The sequence below is a fragment of the Tamandua tetradactyla genome, chromosome 5, assembly GCF_023851605.1.
Source record: "Tamandua tetradactyla isolate mTamTet1 chromosome 5, mTamTet1.pri, whole genome shotgun sequence".
Classification (NCBI taxonomy): Eukaryota; Metazoa; Chordata; class Mammalia; order Pilosa; family Myrmecophagidae; genus Tamandua; species Tamandua tetradactyla.
In genome coordinates, this window is record NC_135331.1 from 146,763,665 (window position 1) to 146,777,767 (window position 14,103).

At 40.8% G+C, this 14,103-nt stretch overlaps 1 protein-coding gene across 3 annotated transcripts in view; it reads right to left on the minus strand.

The window, feature by feature from the left end:
- Window positions 1–14,103, minus strand: part of MDN1 (midasin AAA ATPase 1) — a 204,551-nt gene that overhangs the window by 45,144 nt on the left and 145,304 nt on the right. For all 3 annotated transcript variants that reach the window (XM_077162407.1, XM_077162406.1, XM_077162405.1), the window contains 15 exons: window positions 13,818–13,938; window positions 13,237–13,447; window positions 12,670–12,901; window positions 12,222–12,348; window positions 11,263–11,433; window positions 8,772–8,986; window positions 8,022–8,409; window positions 7,120–7,229; window positions 5,812–6,517; window positions 3,837–3,998; window positions 3,354–3,627; window positions 2,397–2,632; window positions 1,654–1,749; window positions 897–991; window positions 452–573 (listed from right to left, as the gene is read on the minus strand). In XM_077162407.1, coding sequence (XP_077018522.1) covers window positions 452–573; window positions 897–991; window positions 1,654–1,749; window positions 2,397–2,632; window positions 3,354–3,627; window positions 3,837–3,998; window positions 5,812–6,517; window positions 7,120–7,229; window positions 8,022–8,409; window positions 8,772–8,986; window positions 11,263–11,433; window positions 12,222–12,348; window positions 12,670–12,901; window positions 13,237–13,447; window positions 13,818–13,938 — 3,266 coding nt within the window. The remainder of the gene's footprint in view (window positions 1–451; window positions 574–896; window positions 992–1,653; window positions 1,750–2,396; window positions 2,633–3,353; window positions 3,628–3,836; window positions 3,999–5,811; window positions 6,518–7,119; window positions 7,230–8,021; window positions 8,410–8,771; window positions 8,987–11,262; window positions 11,434–12,221; window positions 12,349–12,669; window positions 12,902–13,236; window positions 13,448–13,817; window positions 13,939–14,103) is intronic.

The window sequence follows — 14,103 nt, forward strand, 5'->3', positions numbered from 1 at the left end:
TTGAGGAATGGCCGTCAGGTAGGCTACGATTAAAGCAGAGCTTTGAAACAAGGCCCACAGCTGAATTCCAAGCTTATCTAAAAATAAATGTTTGTTAAATACACTCACAGCAAATTATGAAAGTGAATTACGAGGTGCCTGTTGTAACTACATCGAAAACACTTTTCATTCACACCTCCCAAGAAGGCATCTTTCATTTTGATCATTTCATGGATAGAAATATCTTATGTCTGGTTCTCTAGACTTTGGACAAGCCATTTAAACCCTTGAACCTCCCCTAAAGTTCCATTATTCTCCCAATAAGAAAAGAACTACACTGCTTTCTTTCTTGTCCAACCTCACAGGAATAAAATGAGGCAGTAGGGGGATAAGACATGGAAACAAGTGAATCCCAGGCTCCGAGTTTAGCTTTGAACCTCTAACCAAGCAGGCAAAGGCCAACAGGTGTTACCTTCCTGCTCTTCTGTTTGTTCCTGCATGTGCTTCTCAAGCATCTGATAGATGGAGAACCAGTGCTTGGTAGATTTCTCAGTGTGGCGCTTCATGGTATTATCTAGACTCATGGACCAGCAGCTGAAACATAAGAAAAGAGGCCACAGAGGCACTTAGGGAAAACAATTTAAACATATGAAACCACAGAAGCACAAGTTAATGATCCCATTTTCTCCACCCAAATGGAGGTGAGAAGATGCCAAGTTTGCTGCTCCAGAAGTGTATGCTGCTGTTCTGGCCCACATTAAGGTCATTTTAATGCCTGCTTTTAACTGTGTGACTAACGACTGAAAAGAACATTCTATAATGGACACACTTCACATACTCTGAAAATCCAAACTCTCAAAAAATTCCCTAAAACATAAGCTCAGGATGGAGGGGCAAGTGATAAACATATCACTTACTTCAGTTCCAATTTACGCCACCGGATGATCATCTGACTGACCAAACCGAGATGTTTCCGCAGAGACAGAGCTCGACTTGCATTTTCCTCCCAATCCTAAAGAAACAACGGTAAAACGTGGTTGGTCATTATTCAATCCTCGGGAATATACTGAATTTTTCTTGAGTGATTGTATTCAACACTACTGAACCCTTAAACAATTTTTACAATGATTTTTCTAACACCAATAAATGACTTTACATCCAGCCTGTCCAGTTTCATGTTCTTTCTTGTACTTGATTGAATTCCATAGCCAAGTATAGAGGCAGTCAAAGCACAAGTTTTGGAGACCTGAGTATGAATTCCTGCTATTAGCTTTCTGATCTTGAACAAAGTCATACAAACTTTCCAAAGTACAAAACCATCATCTGTGAAACAGTAAGGCACCAGCCACCTCAGAGGCTCTGAGAGGAATCACAGGAGGCAATGTGGACAGGGACTCCACCAGACTAAAGACACACCTGGAAGTGCCTGGCAGAGTGAGCCCTCCTTAGACCGACTCCCACACTCAAGAACAGGTGAAACAGATGGCACACATGCAGGAAATGATTCACTTGCACTCATCTGACCACATGCCAGAAACGTCACACAAGGTTATCAATCTCCGTCCCAAACCACCACTTTCTATTCTTCCAAAAAAGAAAAAAGGGTGCCTACAGATAAACCTTTTCTCAGTTGCTTACAAGCCAAAATGAGGAAGAGAAAAAGAATCATCTTACCTGTGCCTTTGCCAGAAGGATTTCCAAGCCATTCAGGAACTTTGAGATGGGACTGGACAGTGGGAAACTACGAATTCTGTCCATTACAACCAGAAGCTACAGAAAAAAAGATATGAGTATCTCAGTGAGAATACCATTGGGCCAAAAAGAGAGGCTTGACCAGAAGTTTCATTCAAAGCCTCTCCTTCATAAGCATCTCTGAAAGCTTTGGGTGAAACTTCCAGAGCTGTGGATACTGAGATCAGATCCTGAGATAAAAACTGCATCTGCAGCATAACTCTGGAAATAAGATTGAGTTTGATAAGACAATCATTACTCTCTACAAGAAGAATTACCACAAAACTGGCTGAACATGACAGAACAATGTCTGAGTTAAAATTGCCCATCTTGAAAGACCAAGGCCTAATTTCACATTTAAGAAAACCATGAGTCCCTTGAGAGTATGAGTAGGTGCCTATATAAATAGCAATACAGTAGTATTATAACATGTGGACAGCAATTCTTGCCCAATAAATTAATGCCACATGTGACAATGGAGCCCCCAGACATCATTTATACAACATCAGTGCAAACTGGCATTCTCATTCTGCATTAAATGAGAAGCTTCTCATTGAACTGGGGTTCTTTAGACACTTGTATATATGTACAAAAGTGTACATGAATGCTCCCAGGATGGTCCGTGGCTACATACTCAGTGCAGATTAGGTTTTTTAGGCCACCACCTTCCTCACTGGTGGCCCTACCTGCTCAAGTGCTGGGTGTTCTGGCCATTCCTGCAGCAAATGACTGACAGCCTCTGAGAAACCTTGAAGCACTGGTTGACACTGCCGTGCTTCGGCGACATTGGGGTGCTGGTAAAAGTCATAGGGTCCATCGGGCTTCACCATCAAGGCAGAGTTTACCTCCCCAAAGAGAGTATTATGGGAAAGGGTGCAGGCTAAAAGTTGGCTGCCCAAAAGTTGGTCATTCAGCTCAAACCCTGTAAAATCAATAAAAAGGGGGTAAATTCACCGAACTAAGTAAGCTGATCTGTCAGTAAGCTACAAAGATGCCAGAAACCTGCTCAGAAATAATGAACTATTCAAGACTAGTAAAGCAGACACTTCAATGCCTCCCCAAAAGCATCATGGGCCCAGAGAACTGTGATGCCCAATGCCACAATAGTTGCCAAGTTTGGGGGATACAGAGAAATTCAGATATTGCCTAGGTATAATCAAGATGGTGCAGAGTTTGGCTTGGAGCATTCAAATTCCCAGTCTTTGTAGCTTTAGTGGGTAGATATGAAGGAAATTAAAGATCTCCTTCCTCTTGTATAGCTTAACTTAGGAGGTCACATGGGAAACTCTATCAAACCCATATTCAGCAACATTAACTTCTGAGTTCCCAGGTTGTTTCCAAGAACACATTATTTCATTTCAAAACACTGAAGCTAAGAGAGGGAAAGTAGAAATAATGCTGAGAAAAAGACCATTTAAACTAAGTCCATGCCCTTATTTTCTTAATTCTTTTGCACTCAAAGTACTCAAACAATGAAAATTCATCTTCACTGCTATATCTTCAATCAATATTTTTGAATTAGCTTATATTCTCTAAGCTAAGGAAACGCCATCAATAAGGAATTGTTTTAATTCTTCCAGAAGCAGTGATTGCATCTGTTCGTTTTGATTTCTTGGGGGTATAGCAAAAGTAAACTACTGTACCCATCAGGTGGTAGAAGTGAGTAACAAGAGATGCCCCGGTCTGATAGCAGGACAGAAACAGGCTGAGGTAATGCTTTGCCTCATGGAGCGGCACACTCTGCTGGTACCAAAGGGATCGAGCAAAGTTGAGACACAACTGCTGGTGTATCAGCATCACGGCTTGCATTGAACTCTGGGAGAGGAGAGCTGTGTCTGTGGCTGCTTCCTCTTCTGGCCTATCTGAAACTCCCTTTTTCTCCTCTAGCGTTGGCTCTACCAAAATATCTGCGAAGTCCTGTAAATAACAGTAGAGCAATTTAGCTTATAAAAATGGAAACTTGGCTCCTACCACACTGAAAGGAAGAGGAAAAGAAGGAATATAAACAGTCAAGAAAATGAAGCAGCAACTTAAATGCATTAAGATATGTTAAAACGATTACAAAATCACTCTAAGGGAATGTATGTGGTACCAAAGAACTCATTTCAAAACCAACCCTGCCTTACCTTCTCATGCAATGGGAAATGTTTTCTGAACTCCCGCTCTTCTTCCTCCTCCTCACTCAGAGCTGTCCTAGAGTTCCGGCTCCTGTATCTATATAGGCTGCTTTCCTGCTCTGCCTTTTCTTGAGCTATGCGTTCCTGTTCATCCCACTCATTGATGATCTCCTAAAAAGTCAAACATGCAGAAGAGCTCACCTGCCTTTGTTGAGGCACGCACAATGAACAATGGCAAGACCTGGGATCTCTTAGTTTCTCATTAAAAAGAAAGTACCCAAGTTTCAAACAAATAAATGCCAACATACAAGAAACTAAATTCCATGTAATAAAAAGTAAATAGGTTTTGTTTTCAAATGGTGTATCTGTAGCAACCTGGGTTTCCTAAATTCCTCCTTGCTGTGTCATCACAATTTCACAGGTGTAAAAACTTGCTACAGTAGAGCTAATGGGACCTTCCTGACAGGAGCTAATAGTTGCTCTATAGTATGGACAGGCTCAGGGCTGGTGATGGGAGGCTTGTATTTCAGACCGCACCTGGCTGGCTCCTCAACATGTGGTCCAACGGTTCAGAAAAGGAAAACTTGGGGTGGCAGAGGGACACCAGGCAAAACTGAACTACACTTTACCACAGGGACTTCTGAAATCCCCTATGACCTCTAAGATTTTAGGTCATTAAACTGGCAAAAACCATCAGTTAAAGAAAGTATCCAGTATTGATGGGGGTGGGAGAAATGAGCATCTACCATTCAGGAAGGCAATTTGTATTCAAAGCCTAAGTAGGGCGTATATAATCTCTGTTTCAGCAATTCTGCTTTCTAGACTCTGCATTCAAAGATCTAGCAATAAACATATTAACAGCATTATTTTTATCAGAATAAAGGGAAAAAACCAGCATACAAATGCACATGTTACATAACAGAAAATTGGTTAAATGACTTATGGCACATTCCTATAATTGAAATCTAGGCAGTCACTAATTATGATACAGGTGAAAAATACTTAATAGGGAAAAATTATCACCATGTGTTGTTACATTTTAAAAAGCACTCCATAGATAAAACAGTATGGTGTTATTAGTGATTTATCATACATTTTGTGGTACTCTAGTATTTTAAAGACATGTCTTGGAGACCACAGAGGTGTTAGAACTGATCTCAACCAGAGAAGTTCTCTTGTCTATTAAGTACAGGATCAATATGCGAAGATTTTTATCCTTAAAACTACTTGGGCGGGCCACGGTGGCTGCTGTGCCAGAGGACCCGGGTTCGATTCCCGGTGCCTGCCCATGTAAAAAAAAAAAAAAAAAAAAAAAAAAGGATACTAGTACTTAAAAGACATTTGTAAGCCACTGAGACGAATGGCTTAAAAAGAAAATGTTCTTTAGAGTATATCCACACACATCTATAGATACGCACACACATACAGACAAGCAAGCCTACAATGGCATTACCAATAAGTAACAGTTAATACAATTTTAAATGGTGGAATTATCAGAAAGTTTTGCTTACATTTATTCTCTTGCCTACAATAAGAACCTATGATTTTGTTAATAAGGGAAAATATAATGTCTATTTACTGTTATCAAATACTGATACTTTTTTTTTAATTACATGGCAAAATCACCATAGGGTTTCCTGAACCATGCACTGCCTCCCCTCGACCCCCAAAATCACTATAAAGTCAAAGACAAAACAGACAATCAAGGAGAAAATATTTGTGGTGTATTTTACAGATAAAGAGCTAACCACTAATTTTTTTTAAATCACCAACAAAAAGTCTCTTAAGATTTGAGGATTAAGAGCCGAAAAACCTGATAGAAAGGTAGAAAAAACAAAGGAAAAGACGATTTGCACTCCTTAGCCACACCATGTCTCTACAAATATACACTGGGCACTACTAACGTCCTAAAGGCTGCCCTCCTTGTGCTCCCAGCTCCCTTCCAAAGCAGGGGCCAGGGCAGTCCTCCCGGAGAGGAACTTACCTGGCACACATGCCTGAAGAGCTGCAGGGCCCTCTGATCCAGCTCTCCCTTGCTCAGCACATGGGAACGCAGATAAAGGAGAGCATTCATCAGCAGCTGCTCCCGGGTGGGGCAAGGACTCTGGCCCTTGCCTTCCAGCTCCTTTCCCCCAGAACGCTTGAGGGCCAACTTCCCAAGGCCTCGCAAAACCTCTTCTGACGTCACTGAGCACAAAGCGTCCGCGTGAGCATAATAGGTGGGGAAACTAGGGGTCACTGATGGGAAAGCCAACAGGGATGTGGCTACGGCACCCAGTCTGTTGGCAGAGACCACACTACCATGGAGTGAGGCGTGCACCTCAGACGCCACCAGCCTCATGCCATGCTGCAACTGCAGGACAGATGCCTGCAGCGGGGCCACAGCATCAGGATACAAGGCATATTCCTCCGCCAGCCGCTTTCTGAACTGGTGGTGTGACTGCTGCCAAGAAGCTTCCTCCTTCAAAAGGCTCTGGGCTACCTGGGCAGCCCGAGGCCCGTCCACGTGGAGTGCCTGCAGGAGCCGCGTGAGCAGATCCTGAACAGCAGAGGCCTTGGCTATGCTGGTGACGTAGTGGTGGACCTCCTGCACCAGGGACTCGTATGCAGGCAGCTGGGGTCTGAAAGCCTGCTTCTTTGACAGGTGGCGGATCAGATGCTCCAGCTGATCAATTCTTTGGCGGAGCAACCTAAAGGCAAATTAACACACTATGTAAATTCTGCCAGAGGAAGAGTAACAAATTTAGATTGGGTCCTTAGCTAGGAAAAATAGAATGAAGATCATTCAGCTGCAGATGAATAATATGATGACACTATTGGCAATTGTAGTGAAAATCATTAACATTTATACAGCATTTACCATGTGTCATACATGTTGCTAAAAGCTTTGCCAGGATATTGCACTGGTGCTCCACCACAGTCTCTGAAGTAGGAACAACTACTGTCCTCCTTTAGATAGATATAGACATTGAGATTAAAAAGCATTAAGTGATCCACCCAAGTTCTGAAGGGGCAGGGACAGGAAGAGATGAGCACACAGTCCACACCCTCACACCCACCTTCTTCCACGCTAAGGCTACAGTCTGGATTCATCTAGCTTCGCCCCACAGGAGTCCACACCTTGAGGAAGTCCCTCTTCTCATGAAGTATGTGTTTTTCCTAACTGTAACATGGCTTTGGGATCTAATTACTAATGCATCACTTTTGCTAACACTGTAATTACATGGTAAATTCAATCACAACAATGAGAATAAATATCCTCCCATCACAAATATTCACTCTGTTGTGTTACCTGATGTGAGGATGAGAATAACTGATAAAGACTTCATCTTCCAGCTCTCTTCCAGTTTGCAGTTGGGATGAGAGGTTTTGGATTTTCCACTCACACTGCAGTTGGTTTAACTAATGGAAGGAGAAGAAAGGGGTCTGCTGTGACACAGCTTTAATCACGCAGTTGAGGACAATTCCCTGGGGGGAGGGTTCAGCAACAGGATAAAAGGAACCTGGGTTCCTGAGTGTCCAAAAGGACAGGAGGTCTGTGCCAATAATTTGGACCACTCACCTCAGAGCTGTTATGTGGAAGAAATAAACATCTATACTAGTCATGCTGCTGAATTTTGAGTTTGTTTGCTACAGCAGTTTAATTTTCACTGCATCATATAATTTTCCTTCTCCAAAATATCTACTAGCATCTTCACTATTTCAATCCACTCAGTTTCTCAGTTTAGTTGGGAGTTCAAATAGCAAGGGATACCATGTATGTTATCTGAATCTACTTGATTCCTGACTTTTAAATGGCAATATCCATTTCTAAAAGGATCATCAAAACCCAAATACCTAAAACTTTGTTCAGATAGTGTGACTCTAGATAATAAAGGATATCGCCATTTCTCTGGCAATGTCTCAGGTATACTACTGACATGGCCTCTGCAATTTGCAGCCCACTGACAGACACAGCACATCAAAATCTTAGGATAAGCCCCTCCCAAAGTTTAGTCACAGGAGCTCACAAAGCTTAGTCAAAGGAACTCACAAGGAGTTGGAAATTCAGAGTCTACATTACACTCCAGGGCAGCTCATGCAAAATCACTGCTTGATTCAATGAGCACCCAGAAGGGAGTAAAAGGAGTGATATACTAGCCAGCCCAGCCAGTCAGGGGTGGAGTCCATGCTCCCAACTCTTGCCTCCCATACCTCTTCCTTGGCGTACTTGAGCTTGTATTCCCTCTTCACTGCAGGGTCGAAGCGAGTCTGGGGAAGCCATGTCTGAATCTGGAGCAAGCCAAGGCCCACCCAGAGGCTCCCACGCTGGACTGGCTCAGGTAGATTCCTCTTACTCTCCCCTTCCCTAAAAAAGTGGCGCAGGGAGGTGAGCAAGAGGCAGAGCAGCTCTTTGGGCAGTGCCTCCTGGCCAGCCATGTCTCCAAGAGTCCGGCCCACGTGCTGGAAGGCCTGGCTGTCTCCAAGCAACAGTTGCTCACAGTTCTGTACATACTCCTGCTGCCGGGGCTCTGGGAGCAGCTCTGCTAGGCCCGCTAGGTGCCGGAACAGCACCAGTCCCTGGAGCTTGGAATCCGTGTGTCTGTGGGGACAACAAGGGCTTAAGGCTTACACTATGTCAAACAGCATTCCTTTTTTAAACCATCATTCTTTCAGAAAATGATACTGCTGACTGTACTGTCAATTCATAGAGGTGGAGTTCTGTCTTGTACAATCTCACATGATTTCAAGCCTCATCCCTTGACTCCAATATGTTTGAAATTCAGAGAAACTGGGCAGCTCATAGTAGCCTCTGCTGTGGACTATAAACCTGCTGGTTCAGCCAGAAAAGACTCTGCCTTCACCCATCAGAGCTAGATGGCCACTATAGAAGCTGCATGCTCTGAAGAAAAGACAGGAAGAGCTTTATGGTCGACTCCTTGGGAAGGGGGAGGGCAGGGATACCTGAACTCTGCTACTGAAGGGACAGCCATGTTGGTCCAAAGCACTGAGGTGATATCCCGGAGCTGCTGGGCTCTCTCAACCCACTCTCCCAAGGTGATGTACGAGGAGGACAGGACAGGGAGGCCATTCACATCCCAGGTACTCGCTCTGCAGCTGTTGGTCAAAACTTCAAAGCAGCACTTGGAGAACATGGCTCTATTGAGACTGCCTGGGCCCTGAGTGGCAAGAGAAGAGCCAAGTAACTCTTAGAAATTAACAACAAGCACTTCAATAAGCAGCACTTGAGGCATCTTAGATAAAGGAAAGAGCATAAGAAAAGGAGGTTCAGGTTGCCAGAAACAGGTAGAAATCAGCTATACATGTTCCAGGAGTAGAATATCAGCTATTGCAGAAGTACAAAATGGAGTCAAGTCTCAGTGGGCCTTAAAAAGAGCATGGATTCCATTCTCTAGGAAATGAGAAACAATGGTTGTTTTGGGATCACAGAAGAGATACCCTCAAATCCGGGCATCAGGAAGATCATTCTTGTAGTAGGATATGGAGCACACTGTGGGAGAGTGAGACATGGAGGCAGGGAGAAGAGTTAGTGGACATGTGTAAGAGCCAGGGACAAAGTGTGCCAATCTGTACTCCTTGGACTGCTGATATGGGACACAGAAAGAGGTGCCCACCTTGGGTCAAGTGGTCAAATACATATGATAGGAAACACTACACACTCTATGCAACTTCTGGGGATCCATAAGCTTTACTATTAAAGACTCTGAGAAACATTTTGCAACGAAGAAATCACATTCCACTGATAGAGTCAAAGGAACAGAATATATAGTACAAAAATAAACTCGTGTATATTTGTATCTGTATATGAGAAAGGTTGCATTTCAAGTCAGAGTGGAAGGATGAATAGTCAAAAGTGGTGTAATTACACTGCTCTTAGATTTATTGTTTGTATAAAGATTGTATCAGCACCTCACAAAACAAAACATCCAGATGAAATCCATTTAAATGTAAAACAAACAAAAAAAAATACAGAAGAAAATATTGGCAAATGGTTTTTAACTCTTACTATAGGAAAGGAAGATTTGTTTTTTAAAGCTTGACACCAAAGCCAGAAAGTAAAAAGTGAATGACATATTTGAAAAGAAAATGTAAAACTTGTGTGACATGTAAGAAAATAGAAATTTGAGACAATAGAAACTAGAAAAATACTTCCAACAACATATTAGGCAGAAGTTTAGTATCCATAATACATAGAGAACCTCATATAAGTAATACAAGATAATCAAATTTTAAAAATATGGGCAAAGAACATGACCAGGAAATTTGAAAGCAATAAAAAAGATCAATAAATATGAAAATATGTTCAAGTTCTCCAATAATCAAAGAAATACAAACTAAAATGAGGCTTTAAAAATAGTATGACTGGGCGGGCCACAGTGGCTCAGCAGGCAAGAATGCTTGCCTGCCACGCCAGAGGACCTGCATTCGATTCTTGGTGCCTGCCCACGTTAAAAAAAAAAAAAAAAAAAAAAAATAGTATGACTGGCAATGATCTGTTTTGATAACATCTAGTGTGGCAAGGCTGTGGAGAAATAGGCACTCACAAATATTATAAATGAAAGTGTGATCTCATCCTAAACCTTTCTGACATCTTTCCAAGATCTCATGGATCTCCTTCTTCACTGGTTTTTCAGGTGTTTAAAAAAACAAAAAACAAAAACCACCCCCTAAACATTACACTTTACATTTTGGAAATGCACCAATACTGACAAAGGGTTAAATTCCATTTCTTAGAATTTATCAACAGAAATATTCAGAAGTATGGACAAATGAACAAAGGTTTACACAAGGATCGTTAGTGCAGTCATGCTTATTATGAGAAGGGGAAAACAGGGCAAGCAACTTCAAAACCTATCAATAAGATAGCAATTCAATAAATTCTGGTATATCAATACAATGGGATATCTAAGAAAGAATAAATAGGAATGACACATACAAATTTTCAAGATAGATTATGTGAACAAAGAGTTTTCTAATTTTGGTTACATATATCTAATATATATAAATAAAAGGATACTGAGAAAAGAGATTATTTTTAGTTAATTCCACATTCTTACCTTTATCTTCTAAGTACAGGATATATTTATAATTAGAATCAATTTTATCTTTTGTATGGGCAGGCACTGTGAATCAAACACGGGTCTCCTGAATGGCAGGTGAGAACTCTGCCACTGGGCCACCATTGCACCACCCTAAATTATTTTTTAAAGGAAACTTTTTTTACTTTAACTCAGAATTTCCCAAATCATTTAAGATGGGACATGTTATTTGAAGACACATCTTTTAAAATCCTGTGGAAAAAAAAATACTATACTTATTCAGTCCCAGCACTGTCCTTGAATAGATGCTTAATGCTAGATCCCTTGTGAAGTTTTAAATTATGATGGCATTTTCTACTTTCACCAAATGTTTTTATAATTTTATGCTGACAGACCTTCAATGTGGAGTCTAAAAGGTTCTTGGGCATTTCCCTCTGCTCCCCATGAGGCAGAGGACTCCACGTCAACCAGCACTCCGGATTTGTGGTTACCGTGCTACTCCAGAATGATGTAAATGTGGAATTAAATAGCTCTGACCACAAGGAAATCATTTCTTCAGTAGATACCTAGAAATGAAGAAATAATTAGATAAGAGGATATTTAAGAAAGATTCCGTGGATCTAGTTATCAGGTCTGTCTTCCAAGAACTACCTACTATCAGCATGGGATTTAAAGATATTAATCCTATTTTTCCTGATTCTCCATTATTCTGGGTAATCTTGGTCAAGCCACTTACCTGTTCATAATTTAATAAAACTGAGATCTGCTTCTATAAGATTGCATGAGAACATTATCAGTAATCCACACAATTATAGCATTAGCAAAATAAACAAGCACCATAAGTTGAAAATTTTAAGATTACACTAACGATGAAGTTGTATTAACTACAGTTTACAAGTATCCACATTCACTAGTTAATATGGAGGGGGGGATAAAAAACAACTCTCAATGTTGTATAAGCAAATGGGAAATAAAAATAAGCAAATATTTTAGCCTCATTTAACTGGAAACCAAGTAAAATGATTCATGATAAAGGTGTGAAATACCCAGGTAAGTATGGCAAGAGGACGTTTAAAATTCTCCCTTTTGAAAGGTCTTTCAGTTAAGTCTGGGGCTTGTGGCATGCAATTTTTAAAGAAAATTTTATTGTGGTAACATATATATAACATAAAATTTTACCATTTTTAAGTGTACAATTCAATGGCAATAGTTACATTTACAGTGAGGTATGGGGTTCTTAGATTTAATAAAATGCCAGGTAATCAATTTCTGCAACCAGTCTGCCACAGAGAATCTAATTAGCATATAGTAGAAAAGGTGCTTATTTTCCTTTCTATTTGATCTTGGTTATTACCTTTTCATGGTGAAGTAAGGACCAAAAATCTCGAAGCTCCTGAGGAGCAATTGGTGTATGCTTAAGACAAAATGTAAGATGATGGCTTATCTCTTCATCTACCTGGGGATGCTGATTTTTGCTGGACCTGTTCCAAAAATAAAGAGGGAGGATTGGGATATGGATTATCTGTGAACTACTACAAAATTGCTGGGTGTATGAAGAGATAAAACATACAAAATTTAAAGTACAATTAATGAAACAAGCAACTCTACTGGGAGAAAAAACCTAGTGACTTTTAGAGAACTCAAAACAAGCAATGAAATCTTCAAGAAATTTTGGCTTTCCAAAGTGGCAACTGACCTGTACTTTAGCAGCTGTTTCCCCTCAAGACAAATCTGGGTTTTGTTTACCCGTATAGAACACACAGAATGACAAGACAATCAATCTCCCCAAGGAGAATAATTACCTTCTCAGACAAGCCTGAGTCATAAAGTCAGCTGTCACTTTGTACTGCCAAAGCACAGCCAGGTACTCCATTGCAGGCCACAACTGAACACTTCTGGTGAGTTGGATCAAAGAAGTAAAGTCTGGCTGGGACAGAGAGGAAGCTTCACTGTGCTTTTTCTCCGGAAAATCAAGGGAAATTCCTTTGGCTTTTAGTTCTAAACACTGAGCATTCACAAGATTCTTCAATTCATCTGAACAAAAAGACACACACCATATTATAGCATAGTGATCAAGAGTAGAGGCTCAAAGATTCCTAACAGTCAGCTAAGTATCTGTGAGCACGCTGCTTAACTTGAGCTTTGGGTTTTTCATCTGTTAAATGCTAATATTAACACCTGCAAGATTCCAATAAATGGATTAAACAGTACATGTGAAGTTCAGCCCTGTGTCTGGCACTTATTTAATGGTAATTACAGAATAGCCACACACACAAAAAAAAAAATCTAGGGGAAAATATTATTGACTACAGGGCAGAGAGGTTACTCTCAGAACATTTCTCAGCTGCCTAAACTCCAGAATATATTACCTGGGTTGACATCTTCCAGAATATTGGCTCTGAGGACAAATCCCCAGGTCTGCAAGAGACTTTTCTTGAATGTCCATTCAGAAGCAGCCATTTGAAGACGACTAATGTCTTCCCGCCATCCACTCTCCCCAAGGGCAGGCGTCCTTTCTCTGATGGCGAGGGCTCTGCTAACAACTTTCAGTTGTGAAAAGCACTCCACCACCAGTTTGTCCTGAAATAATAAAACCCAGGAGAGTCTATTTTAGAAGAGAAATTTGAGGTTTTTTTGTTTTGTGCTTAGCAGCCTATACACGTGTGAGAAGAAATTAAAGATATTTCCTTAATGCTTCTAGAAAACATTGTGTTTGTTTATTCCTGTTGCTCTAGGGACATTTTAAAGTTTAAGCTCTCCCTAACCTTGACAGCCTTAGGAAGAAGTAAAATGACAACATTTAACAAATCAGTTTAAAGCACACACGTAACAACTAAGAGTTAAATTTGCAGGCAAAGATGAGTCTAGTCAAATGTCAGTTCCCAAGATCCAGGATCACTCCAGAAGGAAAAGTCAAATCTCTGCATTTACTACACACTTCCAGGTTTACCTTAAAAGGAAACGGACGTCCCAGGAACTTTTGCAACTTCTTTACACCAGTGAAGTCACCAGTTGGACTCCCTAAGCAATTCTGAATATGTTCTGAGACTGTCTGAACTTCTTTGTAATATCTTTAAAGGAGGAGAAAAAAGACAGAGGGAAGTAAAGAAAGGGAGAAGGGCTGGATAATAATAGAAGTTATTTACACTTAATATTTTATTGACATTCACCAATATGCAAAGGGAATAACAAAGTAAACCAAGAAGAAACAGTTTGAATTGCAAATTCTCTTTTCT